The following is a 22,710-nucleotide window of genomic DNA, read 5'->3' as shown; positions in this document are numbered from 1 at the left end:
CAAAGCCAGTTTGAGGAGGCAGTTGTCTCTGAGGAACAGTTTAGTGAGGAGGATGGAAGAATTCTCTCAGTTCAGGAAAAAGGGGCTTCAAGTGAAGAATTAGGAGACCTCAGGAGAATTGAGTTAGCGCAGGCTCATGAATTGAGAGTGAGGGAAATTGAGGCACAAATAGAAAGGGAAAGAATAGAAAAAGAGGTGCAAATGGAGAAAGAAAGACTAGGAATAGAGAGAGCACGAATGGAAAGAGAAGCTGAAAGAGAAAAAATGGAAATGGAAGAGAGATTACAGAGAGAGAAAATGACATTTGAGCTACGCAGACTTGAGTTGATGAATCAAAATAATAATAACAATATGAATTCAAGTACTGTTGAGGGTCAATTGTCAAAAGCTGACCTAAAGAAATTTCCAGTCTATAAGAAGGGAGATTGTCCCGAAATTTTCTTTTCCCTTTATGAGAGAACGTGTACAGATTTTTCTATAAAGGAGTCAGAAAAAATGACAATTTTGAGATCATTAATTAGTGGAAGCCTGGCTGAGGTGTACGCTGAATGGAAGCCTGGCTGAGGTGTACGCTGAAATGCCTGTTGAGTTAATAAAGGATTATTCTGAGTATAAAAAGCTTGTATTTGCCCGTCATGGCATCAATGCTGAACAGCTTAGGCAAAGATTCAGATCACTCACCAAAAAACCAGATGAAACATTCACACAGTTAGGAGCAAATTTAGCTAGATATTTGGATAAATGGTTGGCACAGGAGGGAGTGCAGACATTTCAAGAATTGAAAGATATTATAGGGCTAGAGCAGTTTTATTCTCTTCTACAGGGGGAATTAAAATTTCAAGTCAAGGAAAGGCAGCCTAAAAACTTGAAAGAAGCCACAGAGATTGCAGATTTTATAACACAGATCAGAAAACCAATATATTCTGAGGGGAAAAATGTGAGGAAGACAGGGGAAAATTATAATAGATTCTCTCAGGGACACGTTAGGAACCAGCAGGGTGGAGGTAGCCATTTTGGAGGGAAGCCCTCAGAGCAGAAACAACAGAGACCACAAAATTTGGAGGGAAAGGGAAAATTTGATGAGAAATACTCTTGGAACAGCAAAAAATGTTATTACTGCCAAGAAAAAGGACATTTGGTCTCAAATTGTGAAAAACTAAAACACAGGAAGGAAAATTTACCTCAGAATATGAGTGTAAACAAGCCAAAAGCTGTTTATTGTGTTCAGAAGGAACAGAGAATTCCCCCGCTGGAAGGGACCGTTGCCATAGCAACCCCAGCACCACTTGATACAACAGCTGAGTGCTGTGATGAAAGTATCCCTCTGGCTGAAATAAAACACTGTCTTCTGGTTAGAACAAATTCTCAACTTTTTGAGGCAGCTGGAGATAATATTGGGATTTTTGATCACCACTATTTAGCCCTAAGGGACACTTGCTCACAGGTGACCTTGTGTCATCCTGATATCATACCCCAGGAGTGTATATTGCCTCAGGAGAGTCTGACAATCAAAGGAATAGGGGAAGAGTTAATCGTTTTGCCAGTAGCTGAAGTTTTTGTGCGTTATAAAGGATGGCAGGGAAATTGGAGAGTGGGGATTTCTTCGCAACTGCCAGCTGCTGTTCTTGTGGGAACAGACTTGGCTGAACATGTTAAGAGGGTGTTAGTTCTTACACGTTCACAAGACCAAACAGAGACAGCTAAGGAAGTTACTGATGTTCAGGAGGTGAGAGAAAATGAGGGTAGACAAGAAGCAGAAGCAGTTACACTTGAGTTACCTAAAAGCAGTATATTTTCACAAGAACAAAAAGAAGATCTTACTTTAAAAAGTTGTTTTGAGAAAGTGACAGGAGTGCAGTTAACCCCTGAAACTCCAGAGAGGTTCCACATCAAGCAGGGAATATTATACAGAGAGACACTGACGAATATCTCAAAAGGGGGAGATGGGATTCGAAGTCAGATAGTGGTGCCTGTAAAATATCGCCAGATGATCTTAAAAAGGGGGCACTCTGACATATTTGCTGCACACTTAGGAGTAAACAAGACCAAGCAAAGGATCACACAAAACTTTTATTGGCCTGAAGATACTTATTGCAGGGAATGGTTGGTGGCAGACTACCAGAAGAGTAACAGTGGAGTGACGTAGCGACCTTCCTTTGTGAGGTAGAAGGAGGCCGTTACAAAAATTTAAATTTTTGTAACGGCCTCCTTCTACCTCACAAAGGAAGGTCGCTACGTCACTCCACTGTTACTCTTCTGGTAGTCTGCCACCAACCATTCCCTGCAATAAGTATCTTCAGGCCGGAATGGATTTCAAACAAAATAACTAAAGTTTATTGATTGGTACATTAAGATTGGTATAACAAATAAATCAGGTAATCAAATAAAGAAAGGCTCTAGCTCACACAGACTCCTATCTCCACACAATCTGATCACTATCTCATCTCTACACTCACAGATCCTGATCTGACCCTCACACACATACACACCCCTATATATCCCAGCTCCTCCCCCTGATGTCCCGCCTTCCGACCACCATTGGATGTTAACACTCCAGCCTAAACCTTGAAGGACAGGTGACATCATAGCTGTTTGTAACAACCTGCTTGTGTAGAAACGTGCATACTTGCTTTAAAAGCTGCCTAGGAAGTGTTCAGACCAGCGCCAATCAGCTGTTAGGTGGGGAGAGGGGAGGGGAAAGGAGCAGGAGCTGAGAAGAGCACAAAATGGCTGCCGGCTGCCTGCTGGCTTTTAGCTGTTTGGGGTTCTTTTTTTTCTGTTCTGGGGTCTACCAAGGCACTGTGGAGAGCAAGGCTCAGTTTACAGTACCTGGTAAGTGACTTTCTTTTAAGTTTTTTAAAGTTTCTGACCTTCTTCCCCCATAAAAATGCATTAATTAATTTTCAATGCATTTCTATGGGAAATTTGGATTCAGCTTGCAAACTTTTCAACTAGTTCTGGGCATCTAATAGAGAATGTATTTCCAAAGGGTGTTGCAGCAAGGAAACTAACTGTGCCTTCTAACTGGATTACAGTACCTGCTTCCTGAGTTCAGCTACTATAGTTTGTATTCAGTTTTTTTGGCTCATCAAGAACATTGTTCATGGCTTTGTGTGGCCTAACCTGTTATGCCTTGCATGCTATAAACGTTCAATTATGTCAGAAAATGGAGATTTGTTCTTATGCTGAGCATGTGCTACTTCTGGTGAATGGGATCAGGTTAAGCTTTGTGTTGCTGTTCTTTTCCATAAGCTAAAGTAAATAGGGAAAACCAGCTGTTAAATAGTTTAATTCCACTATTTATCCTCCACACAATTAAAAGGGACCTCTCAATGCAGTGCCAAATCAGACAAACAATTTCTAACTTAATACAGTGGTGCCTTGCTTAACGGGCGCTCCATTTAGCGACGAAACCACATAGCAACGAAGATTTTGCGATCGCATTGCGATGTTTAAAATGGGGTTTTTTTCGCTTTGCGATGATCGGGTCCCTGTTTCGCTTACTGATCATCATAAAGCGATTTTAAAACAGCTGATCTGCGGTTCCAAAATGGCCGCCGGGTAAACAATGGCCGCCTGCTGTGTTTAGGGACGGATTCCTCGCTTAAGAGGCTGCGAAAATGGCCGTATGGAGGATCTTTGCTTTAAGGTCAGTTTTTTGCCCATAGGAACGCATTAAACAGGTTTTAATGCGTTTCTATGGGCTTTTAAAAATCGCATAGCGACGAAATCGCTTAGCAGTGATTTTTGCTGCTCGGATTAATGTTGCTATGCGAGGCACCACTGTATAGGCTTGAGCTGTAGCTGGGCAGAGTTGCACAACAATCTCATCTGTAATTGAGACATTTCTATAAGCATGGGGAGGAGGTGGATGAAGGGAAATGTAAAATATAGGTAGAGTGGTATAGGTCTTATCACTGGCTGATAATGGTCTATATTAATGCCGCTGTTGACTGCTGTTCACTTTACATGGTTCAAATGTTATTCTGTTATAATTTATTAAATATTTTATTACACTACTTGGTTCAGAATATATTTTCCCTGTGTTCCTCCTCTAAAAATTAGGTGTGTCTTATGGAGCAAAAAAATTACGGTAGTTAACCTGATTATTCCAGCTTACTTCCTGCTATTTTTTTCTTTTTAAGATGTTATAGTTTCCTACCATTTTTTTTTAGAAATCAGTTTCAAAACAGTGAACAAAAGAAAGCATGGCTAACAACAAGGCCACTGGAGATCATGGCATTCCAGTGGAACTATTTAAAATCTTAAAAGATGATGCTGTTAAAGTGCTACACTCAATATGCCAGCAAGTTTGGAAAACTCAGCAATGGCCAGAGGATTGGAAAAGATCAGTCTACATCCCAATCCCAAAGAAGGGCAATGTCAAAGAATGCTCCAGCTACCATACAATTGCACTTATTTCACACGCTAGCAAGGTTATGCTCAAAATCCTACAAGGTTGGCTTCAGCAGTACGTGGACCGAGAACTCCCAGAAGTACAAGCTGGATTTCGAAGGGGCAGATGAACTAGAGACCTAATTGCTAACATGCACTGGATTATGGAGAAAGCCAGAGAGTTCCAGAAAAACATCGACTTCTGCGTCATTGACTACGCAAAAGTCTTTGTGTGGACCACAGCAAACTATGGCAATTTCTTAAAGAAATGGGAGTGCCTGACCACCTTATCTATCTCCTGAGAAATCTATATGTGGGACAGGAAGCAACAGTTAGAACTGGATATTTATTTATTTATTTATTTAATTTATATGCCGCCCACTCTACCCAAAGGTCTCTGGGCGGCTTACAACAATTAAAATTCAATGCGATAAAATAAAATGATCAAAATACAGTTAAAATACAATTAAAATACAATTAAAAATACAATTAAAATTGCCATCATTAAGACCCACAGTTAATGTTATTTCAATTAAAAGCCTTCTGGAACAGGAAGGTTTTGACCTGGCGCCGAAATATCATCAGTGTCGGCGCCAGGCGAATTTCAGTTGGGAGGGCGTTCCATAGTCTGGGGGCAGCTGCCGAGAAGGCCCTTTGTCTACAAGCCATCCCTCTTACCTCCTTGAGGATATGGAACAACTAAGTGGTTCAAAATTGGGAAAGGAGTACGACAAGGCTGTATATTGTCTCCCTGCTTATTTAACTTCTATGCAGAATACATCATGTGAAAGGCTGGACTGGAGGAATCTCAAACTGGAATTAAGATTGCCAGAAGAAATATCAACAACCTCAGATATGCAGATGATACCACTCTGATGGCAGAGAGTGAGGAGGAATTAAAGAACCTCTTAATGAGGGTGAAAGAGGAGAGGGCAAAAAACGGTCTGAAGCTCAACATTAAAAAAAACAAAGATCATGGCCATTGGTCCCATCACCTCCTGGCAAATATAAGGGAAAGATATGGAGGTAGTGAAAGATTTTACTTTCTTGGGCTCCATGATCACTGCAGACAGGGACATCAGCCACAAAATTAAAAGACGCCTGCTTCTTGGGAGGAAAGCAATGACAAACCAGCATCTTAAAAAGCAGAGACATCACCTTGCCAACAAAGTTCTGCATAATCAAAACTATGGTTTTTCCAGTAGCAATATATGGAAGTGAGAGCTGGATCATAAAGAAGTTTGACTGCTGAAGAGTTGATGCTTTTGAATTGTGTTGCTGGAGGAGACTCTTGAGAGTCCCCTGGACTGCAAAGAGAACAAACCTATCCATTCCAAAGGAAATCAACCTTGAGTGCTCACTGGAAGGACAGATCCTGAAGCTGAGGCTCCAATACCTTGGCCATATGATAAGAGAAGACTCCCTGGAAAAGACCTTGATGTTGGGAAAGGGTGAAGGCAAGAGGAGAAAGGGACGACAGAGGACGAGATGGTTGGACAGTGTCACCGAAATGACCAACATGAATTTGACCCAACTCCGGGAGGCAGTGGAAGACAGGAGGGCCTGGCATGCTCTGGTCCATGGGTTCATGAAGAGTCAGACACGACTTAATGACTAAACAACAACAAAAACTGGAATGAATCAGATAATAAGCAAGTTATGAGAGTAAGTGGAGTATTAAGTAGATGCCAGTACTGATTTGTTATAAACAAAGTTCTGGGTTGGTATTTTTGTTGGATTGCTGAAACATTTTAGGTAGAGATGGGGACAAAAAATGGGTCCCTTTTTCTGACAAATATAGCCGATTTATTAAATATTCATTGATCCATATTTGTGGGTTCCAGAGACCCCCATGAGTATGACAGGACAAATATGTACCCGTTTTTATTCGTCCTTTGTATTAAAACAGAAAAAAACCACCATTTTGCCTACCAGCCGCTGATCAGCTGATTTGCGGCAGAAAGGCAGTCACCACCCCACACAGCCACCCAATACCACAGCCTACCCCCCACCCCATTCCTTTCCCTACCTTAGGCACCACACCACTCAACCCCCACTGACACCCTCTTATCTTAATCGCTGCTGCTGAGGTCTTCTGGCCTTGGAGACACACATGTAAAAAGGAAGACTGGCTGCCCTTTGCAAAGATGGCAGCTGCGACTTCATTTAGGGTAGGGAAGCTGCAGCTGCCGTCTTTGCAAAGGGCAGCCTGGATTCCCTTAGCCTGTCTTAAGGGAATTCAGGCTGCCCTTTGCAAAGATGGCAGCTGCAACCTCCCTACCCTAAATGAAGCCACAGCTGCCATCTTTGCAAAGGGTAGTCAGTCTCCATTTTTACATGCCATGGCTACAAAGGCCTGATGGAGACCTCAGCAGCAGCTATTAAGGTAAGAGGGTGTGAGTGGGGTGGGGCTAAGTAGGGAAAGGAAGTCTGCTAAATCAGGATTAGCCAAGGTTACTTCATTAAAGGATGACACTAAGCAGTACTGAGAATATGTGGCCTTCTGGGTATTTTAAACCCCATCTCCCGTCTTCCCCCACTATTGACTATGCAGGATGGTGCTGATGGGACCTGTAGTCTAATAACTTCTAGAGGGTGACATGTTATACACTCTTATTGTTGAGTTTAAAGTTACACTGTTCTGTTCAAGTTCACGTAAATTATGTAAAAATACATGAAAGGTCGCAATGGTTAAAGCAGGTTGGAGTACTATATAAAAACCTCTCTAAGTTTCAGAAATTATATCAGTTATGGGTCCCCTATGGGGAGAAGGGTGGTGTATAAATAATATAAATTAAATAAATAAATAATACAATTAAAGATACTTCATGCTATTCCATAATATGCATATAATAGTAGAATTTCTGTGTGCAGACATTTCGCTGAACAGATTAAATAATAACTTGGGAATCAGATGGGATGAGATTCATCAGGAAAACAGTCTTGGAGAAAGGGTTAAAATCTAATAACAGATTTATATTATCAGGAGTTCTGATTGTGGATCTCTGACACCTTGCCTATGCTGGTCCTGACTTTCATCTATTTATTTGTATTGATTATAGATTACTTGACATTTATGTCTGAGTTACCACTATTATTCCAGACAGATCTTGGTATTTTCTGAACAGAAAATTCCTATTGATTTATTACTGAGTAGCAATTCAACACATCTTATTTATTACTTCTAGTTTTTGGCAGATATGGAAAACAATGCACTGTTCAGAGATGATATTGAATGTCAAAAACTCATTATGGAAGCAATGAAGTACCATTTGTTGCCAGAGAGGCGGCCAATGTTACAAAGCCCCCGCACAAAGCCTAGAAAATCAACAGTTGGTGTGTTGTTTGCAGTTGGAGGAATGGATGCAACTAAAGGTATTGACTTAGTTTGATTGTACTAAGATTTTATCTTATATTTGTCACTTTTGTCATCCTTTGGCAAGACTGGGCCAAAGTTCCCTCTCTGCACCATGCATGGGCACCAGAGAAACTGCAAGTAAGTGCTGTGTGATACTTTTGGAGGGGGAGAAAGGAGGGGAGAGGATTAGAGGATTCTGTGGCACCCCTAGGTTTCCTGGCACCACATGTTACCATGGGACATAGTTTGAGAACCATTGTTGTAACCTAATATGCATCCAGGTATTTGTACAAAAACAGACAATGAAGTAACAATTCTTAAATATTAATACTGTTAAAATGTTTTAAAGTATATAAATTGTGGCATGGTCTGATTACTTGAAGTCAGTTAATACCTGTGGAATAAATACCTGTGGAAGATATGGTAAAAAGCTAAAATAAGTAGTGGAAGCTACCAATACTTTCATCAGTTGATGAAAAAGTCCTTGCAGTGGTTGTGTAAGTGATCTTACATGTTGTGTTGAATATATAAATACTGAATACAGTATAGTTAACTGTGGACTACTTTTTCATTCTCACTTAAATGAGCACCTAATACGAATCAAAAACTGATAAAGAGCAGTACGTACCCTATTCTGTGGTTCTGCCAGTAGAGCAGAATTGTTGATGTGGCAGTTTGCCCCTAATTAAAGAGTCCATGCTTTGATTTGGGGGGGGGTCCATATGTGTGTGTTGAAATTACTACTGTTGTATTTTTTGCATATATTGTATTTATGCAATCATTGAAAGAGATTCTCACACAACTTAAGTGGGTCATACTGTTAACACATACTGGTTGAAATCCTGGTGCACAACTCCACAGTCACAAATGGTGATGATGTCACCAGCCACAAATGTTAATTTTCAATTAAAATTTTTCTATCCTTCCTGTTGGGATCTGCAAGATGAGAGGAAGTAGGGATCTTGCAGATGAAGCCTCAGGTCAGGGATCTTTCTCCTCGGCCAGCAAGGAGAAAGGAAAAGACACAGGACACTCGAGTGTGGTTTTTCAGGACGGGATCCGGATGAACAAGGACAGCCTGCCGTCAGGCATCAGTCCAGAGGGACTCTCTTGTTCCCCCGCCTCCTCTTCCTTTATTGTTTTCTCCTACTACAGCACTAGTTAATCAATACAGAGGTAACTAATTTCTTGAATACACAACAGAATAACCAGAGTGCTGGTAAACAGAGACAAGTAATTTCCTTGAATACACAGGCATCAATAAACAGAGTGGTTGGTAAACAGACAGGCTGGTAAACAGACAGTTAATAGTAAACAGACACAGATAACATCCAAATACACAGACAAGTTCCTGAATACACGAACACTTTAACTACATTATCCAGAGATAGGTAAACAGCAGGTTAATGAATCATGTACTGGAAGCTAGTGAATTTTAGCATGAGGCCTGCCATTGCCACAGATATATACATTTATATACATTTATAATATACATTTGCTACTGCCATAGATATATACATTTTAAAGGCATACAATTTTCCCACACCTTCCCATAGATTCTGAATTTCCTAGGGATCCCTTTTGGCGTGGGAAAGCTTTTGGGAGCCATGGGCTGCTAGTCCTACTGTCAAGATCAGGACCAGCAACAGGGGGTTTAAAATATTAAAGCCCCCCACACACACACACACACATATTCTCAAAGGTTTCCCCTTGAAATGAATGCCTGGAAGGCCTCAGAACTGTGGCGGGGAGGAAGGTAAGAAACTTTACAACAAAGATTAATATCTAGGACTGATGACATCATCACCATTTGCCACCACACAGCTCTGCCAAGAGGATTTCAGTCAGTGTATGTTAATATTGTTGTATTTTTTTTTTGTATACACTTGGGAGATTTTTTAAATGTACATTTGTGACCAACTTGACCATCAAACCAATCCAGTTTTATTTTTCTGAATCAATTGTAACTATTGACTGGTTCAGTTAATTATTTTACGTTATTTCTAAGGGGCAACAAGCATTGAAAAGTATGATCTCCGTACCAATATGTGGACTCATGTAGCAAATATGAATGGAAGAAGACTACAATTTGGGGTAGCAGTGTTAGATGATAAGTTGTATGTTGTTGGTGGTAGAGATGGCCTGAAAACATTGAATACTGTGGAGTGTTACAACCCCAAAACAAAAACTTGGAGTGTGATGCCTCCTATGTCCACTCACCGTCATGGTCTTGGTATGTATAATTTTTTTCATAGCTCGTTTTTTAAACAAAGGCTGTGCTATAATTAACCCATTTCGAGTGAACATATCTGAAGTGTCACTTGTGCTTGATGTGCTCTGTATCATTTGTAGACAATGGCTGAAATCCCGTTTGCATAAGTTGCATCTCATAAAGCTGAAGGTATCATCAGCTGGGACAGTTTTTAAAAAATTAAATATTTCCTATTTCTGCCCTGAGGCAACCATGCCTCCCATGTAATTGTTTTTATGAGGCTTGTGGAGACAGGAGGAAGAAGTCTTTAATTACCAAAAATTACTGCTATCAGAATGACTCAATTTTACATGAACAGGATTTTGGCTTATTTGTAATAGACAAAGTTGGAAACAAATTGCTAAGTTTAAGCGTAATCTTCAGGTTTACACTGCCTGTTATAAATGCAGAGCAAATTGCCTTGCATAGTGTAGAAATCTTTGACAGCATTATAGCAGTTTGGGCTTAATGACTTAGAAATCAAGAAACCCTACTTTTTTCTATTCTTTTATAAGCAAGCAACTGAAGAATTTTTCAAATTGTATTGACAGTTGTAAGATGAAGATACTACAGAATTAGCATTAGCCATTGCTTCATGCTTTTACTGTTCCTCTACGTTAGAAACCATATTCTAGAGGCATTTTTTCAGTGGAAAGAAGAAAAGAAATGGAAATATTTTCCTGTAGGATAGTTTATTCATCAAAGTGAGTACTTTGAGTATATGTTGCCATGGAATAAGAAGTAGGCAAGCAGGATCTCAGGTTTATTTTGGGATGCATCACAGTAGTTTGGCCACACTCCCATATAACGAGTATCTCAAAATCTTCAGCAGAATCCCTGGTTCCAGGATTCTTCATCAGAAAAGGAAAGCAGTTGAAATCCAGGAACAGATTTTAACATCATGTAAGGTTGATAACATCATCAACTGTGTGCTAAATTCTGCTAGTGGACTTCAGCCAGTGTTTCCTAAAGACATAATATTTGTATGTGTGAAACACAATTAGTTGATTTTACATTCAGAAACTATGTTTTGCTTTAAGGGGTCGCAGTATTGGAAGGTCCTATGTATGCTGTAGGAGGACATGATGGTTGGAGCTACCTGAACACTGTAGAAAGATGGGATCCCCAAGCACGTCAGTGGAATTTTGTGGCTAGTATGTCAACTCCAAGGAGTACAGTGGGTGTAGCAGTATTAAACGGAAAGTAAGTAAATTTACAGGAAAATAAATTCTTCCTTCCTAAATATTTTATTCAGAAACTCATAGAATAATGGACTTGGAAAAGGTCTATCAGGCCATCAAGTCCAACCCTCTGCTCAGTGCAAAAATCTAGTATATATAAGAGGTGGTTATCTAACCTTCTCTTGAATGCCTCCAGTGTTGGAGAGTTCACCACCTCCCAAGGTACTGCTCTAACAGTTAAGATGTTTTTCTTGATATTCAGCTGAAATCTTGCATCCTGTTAACTTGAGACTTTTATTATGTGTCCTGCACTCTGAAATGACTGAGAACAGATCTTAGCACTCCACTGTATAACAACCTTTTAAGTATTTGAATAGTGCTGTCATATCTTTTTTCAGTCATCTTTTTCTCATACCTAGAATTTCTCATACGGCTTGGTTTGCCGTAAATCTTATATGCTTCAGGGAATCCTTTATTATCTGTTCCATTCATATACACAATAAAGTCTTCCAGTCTGTTCCAAATGAGTGTTGAGTGTTTTATTCCTTTAGCTGTATGCAATTTGGTGGTTAATTTTTCTTGCAGTGCTATCTGCCGTACTCCAGAGTACCGCAGCGTAACTCATACCTCCTGCATATTCTTCAACACTTTAGCTATAATGTATCTTACAGCTCCTAAAACATGGCCTATTAAAGGTTTATGTGAGATATATTCATTCTCCCTGAAAAACAATATAAGGAGTACTCGTTCCAGGCATTTAGTAATCAACTGATTTATAACGCTTTTGATTTAAGCACCTTCTCACAAAGCTGCTATACCATTTTACAAGAACACCAGAGGTGATGAAAAAATCCCTTGCATTTACAGCCTCTCCAGCACAAAGATGACTTTTGGAGGAATAATGTGAAAGCCAGAGTGGGGTCAAACCATTTAAAAGGTACAGTGGTGCCTCGCTTAACGATGTTAATTGGTTCCAAAAAAAACCATCGCTAAGCGAAACACATTTTCCCATAGAGATGCATTGAAAACCGGTTAATCTGTTCCAATGGGAACGGATTGCCGTCCTTAAGTGAAAATCCCCATAGGAAACATCGCTAAGCGAAACAATGTATCCCCCATTGGAATGCATTGAAGCCTATTTAATGCATTTCAATGGTTTTGCGATGTCCGTTTTTGCAAATTTAAGTGTGTCTTAAAAGGTTCAAAAATGGCTTTAAATGCTTGGAATCGTTAGTGCACCTTCTAAAACATGTGCAAACTTAATTTGGCTTTGTTCTGAGTCTTCGTTAATTTTTGGCGAATTTTTTTCTCCCCCATTGGAAAGCATTGAACCCAATTTTGACAGCTGTCAAAATCCGGTTCAGTGCATTTCAGTGGGGGGGAAAATTCACCAAAAATTAACGAAGAGTCAGAACAAAGCCAAATTACGTTTGCACACGTTTTCGAAGGTGCACTAACGATTCCAAGCATTTAAAATAATTTTTGAACCTTTTAAGACACTTTAAAAATAGCGAAAATGGAACATCGCTAAGCGAAACAGGGGACCTAAAACTGTCATCGCTAAGCGAGGCAAGGTCCCGAACATCACTATACGAATTTTCCCCATAGGGAACATCGTTAAATGGAGCGCAAAAATCGCTCCAGAAACCTCATCGCTAAGCAAATACATCGTTAAACGAGGCAATCGCTAAGCAAGGCACCACTGTATTCTCAAAATAGTCTCCTGAATGGTAACTGAGACCCCTTTCTACAGATTTTTTAAAAGACTGTATCTCCAACCACCTTTTTGTACCTTCTAATAACCCAGTCACTTTCTCACATCTCACGCAGCCCCAGTGAAGAGCCCAGATGTGCCTCAGTTGACAACCTAGAGAGCAGAGGATATCCTCAAAAGGAATGAGGCATCTCATATCTTGCTTCCTAATAAAAGTTTGTCTAGTAGAAGTCCCTATTTGTCTAGTAGAAGTACCCACAAGGTACCCAAATCTCTGAAGTGACAGCTAAAATAATCCCTGGGGAAAGGTTGTTGATTTATATAGAACTCATTAAGGCTAGTCTTTTCAAAACCTTTAGGGGCTAAATAATTTGTGAGAGCCTGGGTAACACTATATTGGGATTAAAGGGGAAAGCTCTAATCAACACTTTTCTTTCTTTGCCTCCACAGTTGCACTGGAGAATACTGTAAACTAGTAAAGACGTTTAAAGTCCTTTTTATATACAAAGATTTTACCTAGTAATTCCCTTTCTATTTTGCTACAAGGCGTTTCTGCAATATTGTGTCTAACTGTATCATATGACGAAGCTTATAAGCTTCATTTGGAGGAGTTGATGCCAGCCATGGAGGATAAGAGGAGAGCTTTTGCAGCATACAAAGCCTGTCCTAGTGAGTACAAATTGCAGGCTCTTTGAGTTGCTCGTAGCAAAGTCCAGCAGGTTGCCAGGAGATGTTCCAACGATTATTAGCTTCAGCTCTGCTCTCAGATACAGATAGCAGCGGACACAAGTAACATCACGGGAATGTATGACGGTATCAAACAGACTTTAGGTCCAATACAGAAGAACTCTGCTCCCTTGAAGTCTGCTACAGGCGTGATCATCCAGGACCGAGCACAGCAGATGGAACGCTGGGTGCAGCACTATTATGAGCTATATTCCAGAGAGAAAGTAGTAACCGAAGAGGCACTGAATAACATTGAGTGCTAGCCTGTCTTGGAAGAGTTGGACAGCGAACCAACTGTAAGTGGCCTTGGATTCCCTTGCCTCCCGCAAGCCACATGGGAAGGATAAAATCCTTGCTGAAGTGCTGTAAAGAGATCATTGCCACCAAGCTGTATGAAATCTTTTGTCTTTGTTGAAGGGAAGGTGGAGTACCACAGGACATGAAGGATGCAAACATCATCACATTGTATAAGAACAAAGGAGACAGGGCCAACTGCAATAACTACCGTGGCATCTCTCTTCCCAGCGTTGTAGGGAAGCTGCTTGTCTGTGTTGTGCTGAAGAGACTCCAGGTGCTTGCAAGCAGAGCCTATCCCGAATTATAGTGTGGATTCTCCCTCAAACAGTTTGAGCTAATAGATCCACCACTGACATGGTATTTTCGCTCAGACAGTTGCAGGAGAAATGTAGGGAAGGACAGCCGGTCTTTGTGGCCTTCATAAATCTTACAAAGACCTTTGATTTGGTTAGCAGGGACAGCCTTTTTAAAATACTTCCCAAGGTTGACTGTCCATCTCGACTCCTTAACATCATCAGGTCCTTCCATAAGGAAATTAACATCAGATCCCTTTGGCATCCAAAGCGGAGTGAAACAGGGCTGTGTCCTTATACTAACCCTGTTTGGGATCTATATATAGATTGCAAACAGGGTATATATAAGATGCTGTTTCTTATATATTTGTAAGTTTTATGTTGGGAAAATAAATTTTATTTTTAAAAAAGTTGGAAAGCTCTTTAATCTCTCTGCATTGAGAGCTAAGACCAAAGTCCAGCTGAAATGCATGCGGGACTTCCTCTTCACCGATGATGCAGCCGTTGTTGCCCACTCTGCTGAAGAGCTCCAACAACTTAATGAATCGCTTTAGCAAGGCCTGCCAAGACTTTGGATTGACATCAGCCTGAAGAAAACAGGGCCAGGGCGTGGACTCGCCTCCCTCTATTACCATCTCCACACAAGAATTGGAGATTGTTCATGACTTTGTGTACCTTGGCTCAACGATCACTGACACTCTCTCCCTAGATGTCGAGCTGCATAAACACATTGGCAAAGCAGCTACCATGTTCTCTAGACTCATAAAGAGAGTATGGCTTAATAAGAAGCTGACGGCATATACCAAGATCCAGGTCTATAGAGCCTGTGTCCTGAGTACGCTGCTGTACTGCATTGAGTCCCAGACCCTTTGTGCATGGCAGGGGAGGAGGCTGAACACGTTCCATATGTGTTGTCTCTGACACATTTTTGGTATCACCTGGCAGGATAAGTTTCCAAATAGAGTAGTCCTAGAACGAGCTGGAATTTTTGGCATGTATACATTACTGAAACAGCGACGTCTATGTTGGCTTGGGCATATAGTGAGAATGGCTGATGGTTGGATTCCAAAAGATCTCCTGTATGGAGAATTAGTGCAGGGAAATCACCCCAGAGGGAGACCACAGCTACGATACAAGGATATCTGCAAGCGGGAACTGAAGGCTTTAGGAATGGACCTCAACAGATGGGAAACCTTGACATCTGAGCATTCAGCCTGGAGGCAGGCGGTGCAGCATGGCCTCTCCCATTTTGAGGAGACACTTGTCCAGCAGGCTGAGGCAAAGAGGCAGTCCCAAAACCAGCAAAATCAGGGAGCTGGACAGGAGACAGATTGGATTTGTCTTCAGTGTGGAAGGGATTGTCACTCTCAAATTGGCCTTCTCAGTCACACTAGACGCTTTTCCAAGTCCTCCATTCAGAGCATGTTACCATAGTCTCTCAAGACTGAAGGATGCCTAATCTAAAATAAGCTTCATGGTACATAGTACCCCAGCCCCATTTGCTGATCAGATGGTAGCAAAATGGTTTGGCTGTCCTAAGAATTTTTTTTCTCTTTAAGTTTTTATTTGTACTTTGGTGGTGCATCTTTGTTTAAGAACAGAAAAACCCCATTTCTCTACTGGGATGTGAAGTACTGTATAGGAAGAGGAAAAGAAAAAAATGTAACATGTACACAGATCTTTAAACCTAAATAAGTTGGCCCATAAACATTCACTTAACTAGCATCTAATTAATACCATTAAAAGTAGTGCAACAGCAAAGGACAAATTGTACCACCTATCGAGGACGAAATGAATTGACCCAAAGTTGTTTAAATTTTGCCTTGTTACCAAGAAATTATAAGTAGACTGCATGTATAAGTGGCGGCAAAATGTGAGTGATCTACTCTTTTTGAGAAAGGAATCCAAGCAAGTTCCCTTTGAAGAAAAGATGGACCAGCTTCTCTTGACTTTGAGGAAAATTTCCATTTGCTAAGCTTCACACTGTTTTTATTCCACAAGAATAAGGCATCTAATTCAACACCAGCTAGATATTTTAATCTGTTGTTTGTGCTTAGAAATGATGGGTGTTTGTATAACTCATACCGTGTTTTGCATATTATAGGCTCTATGCAGTTGGTGGTCGAGATGGAAGTTCGTGTCTCAAATCTGTGGAATGCTTTGATCCTCATACTAATAAATGGACACTCTGTTCTCAAATGTCAAAACGAAGAGGAGGTGTTGGAGTAACCACCTGGAATGGGTTCCTCTATGCTATTGGAGGCCATGATGCACCAGCTTCCAACTTGACATCAAGGTTGTCAGACTGTGTGGAGAGGTATTGACCTAATACAGTGTTGATAGGAACATATGCAACTTCCCTTGTGTAGAGAAGACTTTCACAGGAAAGTGCAGTGCAACAATCTTTCTTCTAATTCAATTAAAACTAATCTTTTGGCTCAAAGCCCTATGGATTTTATTGGGGACTACCCAGTGTGGGGTAGTGGATCGAGTAATGGACTAGGACTCAGGAGGCCTGGGTACAAATAGCTGCTCAGCCATGTAAAATCACTGGGAGTGAGGAACTAGTAAAACACTCCTTAAATATTTCACTTATCTTGAAAGCCTTATTAAGGTCACTGTAAGTTGATACTGACTTGAAGTTGCATAACAGTGCATTTTGATGCAAAGTTTAAATTCATGCTTTAAATTCTTCCTACTGAGATCAGTTGGTTTTCAAGGAGTTTATGTAGATTATGTTCTCAAGGAAATCAAAACATATTTGTGTTTTCAATGCACATTCATAGAGATTCTTAAAATATAATACCCTTGCTTGAGATCAGTTATTCTCCACCAAATGAAAGCCAATAGAACCTTAATCTATGTGTCAGTCTTTACTGGTGAGGCTTGGGCTTTGGGCATTTTTTATTTGGAAAAAAACCTCTCATTTTAAACTGTTCACTGGCTGAAATCCTGTAGCTTAGTGCAGTAAACTACACTAGATAGGCCTGCTGAATTGGTGTAGATCTGATTATTCAAACCAAAGTGTGCTTTTTATATAATGCCCCATAGTGCTTAAGGCACTCTCTGGCTACACATAGTCCCGCACACACACATCAGTGAGTTGGGTACTCATTTACCAATCTCAAAAGGATGGAAGATTGAGTCAACCTTGAGCTGGCTACCTGAGCCCAAGATTGAACTTGGGTCATGACCAGTCTTCACTGCAGTACTTCAATTTAACCACTTCACTACAAGGCTCCTCTATAAGTTTACCGTATTTGCCGGCGTACAAGATGACTTTTTGGCCCTGAAAAACATGCCTCCAAGTGGGGGGTCATCTTATACGCCGGGTGTACTTCCAGCAAACCCTCCCTCTCTCCCAGCGAAGTCACTTACCTGGTAGTAAGACCGAGTAGACCGAGCTCCTCCTTGGTAGCCTGGGAAAAGCCTGACTCTAGCTCCAAACAGCTGACTGTTGGGAACCAGCAGAGAGGCAGCAGCCATTTTGAGATGCGACCACATGGCTGCTGCCTCTCAAAATGGCTGCCGCCTCTCCAAAATGGCTGCCGCCTCTGCTGGTTCCTGACAGCTGTTCGGCACCGATGCTGTCCTTCCAGCAAACCCTCGCTCTCTCGCAGTGAAAGGAACCAAAAGCGGCAAAACGAACTCTCCCCATGATGCAGCCAAAGCAGAATCATGCATGCAGAAGAGGGGGTAGTCTTATATGACAAGTATATAACAAATTCTACATTTTGAGTGGAAATGTTGGGGGGTCGTCTTATACGCCCAGTCGCCTTATACACCGGCAAATACGGTAATTGATTCATCTTGTGAATCTGGTTGTGACTTAACAATGCTAAAATAGGTTGCAATTAGAGTTGGCCTGTTTAAATCAATGGAATTTATGAAGGAGTTAGCTCACTAAATCACACTTATTCAATGGACCTTCTCTAGCTCAATATGCTGTGCTGAGAAACAGGATTTCAGCCACTGAAATTTGCCAATAATTGTATGCGGCACCATGCCATATGATAACAAGCCAGTTTGGATGCATGTGTCCAGTTTGTCAAATTATGGTTCAGCAAGCCATGATTTGACAGATTGACAAGATAAGAGAGAAATGGCTATCGGGCCTACACACCCAGCCCCAGATGTCCCTTTATTAACACATGAATTGTATGGAACATAAAACTACAGTTCCCCATTATGTTCAAAAAAGGGAGTTGTAATTTAATATTAGCTTCCTATGCAAACTCATAATCTGCATTCTGTGGTTTAAGATCCTGTCTAGTATATGGATGTAAGCCGCCACTGTTTTGGATATAATGAGGAACTGTAGCAAAAAAGAAATTATCCAAGAAGGTGCTGTTTGTGCAAGGGAAACAAAGGATAATAATGGAAAAACAGACTTTTAGGTGACATAACAACATTAAGAGGAGCCATCTCAAAATCCTTTATAAGCTGTTGAGTAACAAGCAAAATTAAAGTAGTTCAGATATTTTCTTTGTGGAATTTCAAGCAACTACAGTGAAACATTATTTTCAAAACTAATATTTCAGGTATGATCCAAAAACAGATGTATGGACTGCTGTGGCATCCATGAGCATTAGTAGAGATGCAGTGGGAGTCTGTCTTCTTGGAGACAGATTGTATGCTGTTGGTGGATATGATGGACAAACCTACCTTAACACAGTGGAGTCCTATGACCCCCAGTCAAATGAGTGGACACAGGTATTGGTTAAGCTTTGTATCTCGACCAGGACCTAGTTGAATTAATGGCAATTTTTATTCCAGGAGCTCCGTGAGCAGGGTTAGAAAAGGCTTTAGAGAGCATCTATCAGTCAGAGTGGTCAATATCATGCAGTTGGGCTCATGCTCTAAGGCAGTTGAAGGCAACACCATGTGTATAAACATTAGCTGCCTTCTAGGAGCAGTTCAGTCTCTTTTTTTAACCAACTATACTCAGATGAAACTGGCTGGATAGCTCTGTGGATTAGGTTTCTGGCTGTGGAACCAGAGGTTGGGAGGTCAGTTGCTCCTTGGGCATCTCAGAAGAGCCAGCCTGTGTGGCCTTGGGCAAGCTGCACAGTCCCAGAATGTCCCCAGAAGGGAATGAGTACTTCTGAGCATTCTCTACCCAAAAAACCTGAAAAGGGTTGCAATAAGTCAGAATTGACTTGGCAGCACACAATAGTAATAATGATAATGATGATGACAATAATGATTATTATTGTTGTTATTATTATTAAATCAAAGAATCCTGGGAGCTTTTGACTGACAATAGTGGGATTGAGTAAGGCATGGAGGGTTCTTGTCTGTTCAGCTTTGAGGCTATACTTGAGACTTGCTTTCTGAGAACTGTCAAAATACTGTATATGGAGGTTGGATATAGAACAGATAAAACATGAAGGTACTCTCCATATGTACCTAGTGCATCCATTCTGTAGGACAGTGTTTCTAGTTCTAACATAAGGGAGCAATTATGTCATCATGGGGAAACTCAGTTGTAAGGTACACTTGAAAGTTGTTCATTTTCTTGTTCTGGATAGGAGGGTTTTGGACTACATTAGTCTAACTGGAGAACAAGTAAAATCGAACATGTATTCCTGCATAACTCATTAGTCTAGATAGGCCTAGCATGTGCAGAAGATAATAACAGGGACTGGAAAACTCCCATGCTTTTTAGGAGAAAACTTGTACAGATGTACAAATATCTGTGTCACCATTTCTGCAGCTGAGCACTGACTGGCTTAAAAAGATTCTAGTGTTCAGTTTGATCTCTGGCCCAAACTGAATACTAATTAAAGTATAACAGCAAATAAAGACTTTATCTCTTGTTTTTTTCTGCCATTTAATTTGCCCCACCCAAACTGGCATATCATTTTCTGCAAAATAGTTGCAAGAAATTGGCCTTCTCACTCATCTGTTTTCTCTTTTGCTCTTACAGGTTGCTCCATTGTGCCTAGGAAGAGCGGGGGCATGTGTTGTGACTGTGAAACTTTAATTATGAAGATATCCTTCTGTTCTGTAGATGGGAGGGGGGCAATTTACTAAATTATAATCAAATAAGGTACTGTGTATCTTCACAGGGCAAAGAGTTTGGTCTTAATCCATTACCTAATTTTTAATGGACCAATAACAAGCACTTTTTAAAATGAATAATGCAAATTTATGTACATTTATTTGTAATAGAATACAGCTGACATGTTTTATTGAAAAATACAGGATTAAAAATAAATTGGCCTTTACAATTTTTGTCTTGCTATAAACGATCTGCAAGTAGATGTGGAGGGTGTAAAGCCTGTGTGTAGTGTCATATACTTGCATACCCAAATTTATGCTTTTGAAACTTTCCAGATGGAGGCACTGACCTTGCTTGGTTTCAAATTTATCATTATAATATTTTTTAAAATGTGGTACAAAGAAAAACCAAATGCAAACAAAGACTGAGCATCAAGTGTGCCTCTTGTCTTAGAAATGCAATTCATGTTATTTTTTAATTCCTTCATACAGCTTAAGTTTTACTATCTTTTTGTTTGCCTAGCCAAAGCCTTACCTTAATTATTGTCTTATTCTCAAGAATATATTCTTCAATAATTTTGCTGCGTGTAATACCGTGTATGTGAGGCATTCAATGATCTAAAGTAGAGATTGGAGTATTTGTATTCTCATACGAATATGAATAACCACACACAGAGAGATAGACATAACAAGGGTCCGGCCCCCTGGGGCTGGACCATCCACTTACTCGTCCACTGCTACCGCCAGCTCTGCTTTCCCTTCCAATCACTGGAACTCGCGGTTAGCTATCCACTTGTCAGCCTGGCAGAGAGACCCATCTTCATTCCTTCTGCCCGGAGTGGATAGTCATTACGTCCAGCTGTGCAGGGATATTCGTATACTAATACCCTCATCTCTAATATAAAGTGTTGCTTAGCTAGCATTAATTTGAAAGAAGGGGTTGCACAAATCAAAATACTTTTTATAAGGTTAATGCTCCTTGTGGCATTTTTGTAAGTGTACTTTAGTAAAAAGGCAGGGGGGCATTATCCTGTAAGTGGTGCATCCTTTGGGGATGTTAAGCTGCTTTAAAAGACACCTCTGCTGTTCTTTCTAAGGATCAGACATGTGCGGCTGAATTCTTTAATACTGTAATATTTCTTTAGCATTTGCCTTATGTTGATCTCATATGGTACTCAGAATTCTTTCATTGTTTCAAGTGCTCTCTAAAACCTTTATATTTTCTTTTGTGCCTTGGTTCTTACATTTTCAAATATGGTATGTAAATATACATTGTTTTACTTTATCATGGAAAATATGAATATGTAAACTTCAACATTTTCTGAAAGTAAATGAAAAATGTCTGATACATTAACTGCACATTTTTAATCTCTTATACAATATTGAATTCTGCAGGTCACACTTAACTATTTGTTAGTGTAAAAGAAAAACTACATTTTTAGTGTGTAAATCCTATTTATACTTCCTTTTTTTTACACCTGGTTGTGCAATGCCTTGTTCAAACCACAATGCAAAAAAAGAAAAAAAAAGAATAGTAAATGGAAAAGTTCTTTCTCTGTGTTTTTCTTTTCTTCAGAGAACTAACTTGATTTTTTAAAAGTCTCATTTTATTGTTTAAATACAATCTCAGTTCTAGTTTTTTGTACCGTAACTCGTAGAATTCCCCAGATGTGGCCATGCTGCCTAATCTGAAAACATAATTTTCCCAAGCTTTGCTGTATTCCACATTCATTGCAATATTTAGCAACATTTATTGCCAACACATAGCTTCCCTCCCAGCTCGAAGTATTGCTGCAATACAGTAATATTCTTCTTAGCACTCAGGATACTTTCTACAAGAAATTAGAGCATTAACCAAATCAGTGCTAAACAGTTATTTTAACAAACTGGTATGGAGCAGATAGACCCCAGCCCCAGGAGGCCTGGCCTTTCTCCTTTGGGTAAACCCCTCCCCCAACTGGGTTCCACAAAATGATTGTAGTGAATTATTACATAATGGAGAAGTGCCATGAAAGGTAATACTGTATCTGAAAGGAGATCTCTTGAACCTTGAATTTCTTCATGGTTCCTCCTGCTATTTCATATTCACAGCAATTCTATAAAGCAGATTTAGTAGTGAGAGAGTGTCCATCATGAAATCAGTAAATGAGGAGTTTGAGAAGACTTCAGCACAAATGTCACACTATTCAGTATAGTGCACAGCTCTTGAAGACAGATATCTCAGAATTTAGTTGGCATCTACAGGGCATAAATGCAGACCACATTTGCACATGATACTAAGCAATGGCTTATGCTAACTATAGTTTGTTGTATTCGCTATTACCCCACAGACAACATTGTGTTCATCATTTCTAGGCCATTTTATTTATGCACATTTTGTCACCTGCCCTTTTGGGTAGGACAGCTGGGGAGGCAGGTCAAGAACAAAACTCAGAATTCCAACAGAATGAAAAGCCATCGTTCAAATTTGTAAATAAACAAACAATGGCATT

The 22,710-nt window shown here is 40.2% G+C and overlaps 1 protein-coding gene across 11 annotated transcripts in view; it reads left to right on the top strand.

Moving 5' to 3' along the window:
* The window catches only part of KLHL5 (kelch like family member 5), a 64,487-nt gene extending 42,713 nt beyond the window's left edge, over nt 1-21,774 (top strand). For 10 of the 11 annotated variants that reach the window (XM_073001157.2, XM_073001156.2, XM_020786301.3 and 7 more), the window contains 6 exons: nt 7,584-7,770; nt 9,762-9,986; nt 11,045-11,207; nt 16,320-16,532; nt 18,757-18,928; nt 20,145-21,774. In XM_073001157.2, the coding sequence (XP_072857258.2) occupies nt 7,584-7,770; nt 9,762-9,986; nt 11,045-11,207; nt 16,320-16,532; nt 18,757-18,928; nt 20,145-20,201 (1,017 nt within the window). In that variant the 3' untranslated portion in view covers nt 20,202-21,774. Of the gene's footprint in view, nt 1-7,583; nt 7,771-9,761; nt 9,987-11,044; nt 11,208-13,445; nt 13,626-16,319; nt 16,533-18,756; nt 18,929-20,144 lie in introns of those variants that run through there. The other variant, XM_078394005.1, reaches the window with a different exon arrangement.
* The last annotated feature ends 936 nt before the right edge of the window (nt 21,775-22,710 follow it).

This window comes from Pogona vitticeps, chromosome 5 (genome assembly GCF_051106095.1).
Source record: "Pogona vitticeps strain Pit_001003342236 chromosome 5, PviZW2.1, whole genome shotgun sequence".
NCBI lineage: Eukaryota > Metazoa > Chordata > Lepidosauria > Squamata > Agamidae > Pogona > Pogona vitticeps.
Note: the sequence above shows the minus strand (reverse complement) of the source record. Positions and strands in the feature narration are given on the sequence as shown.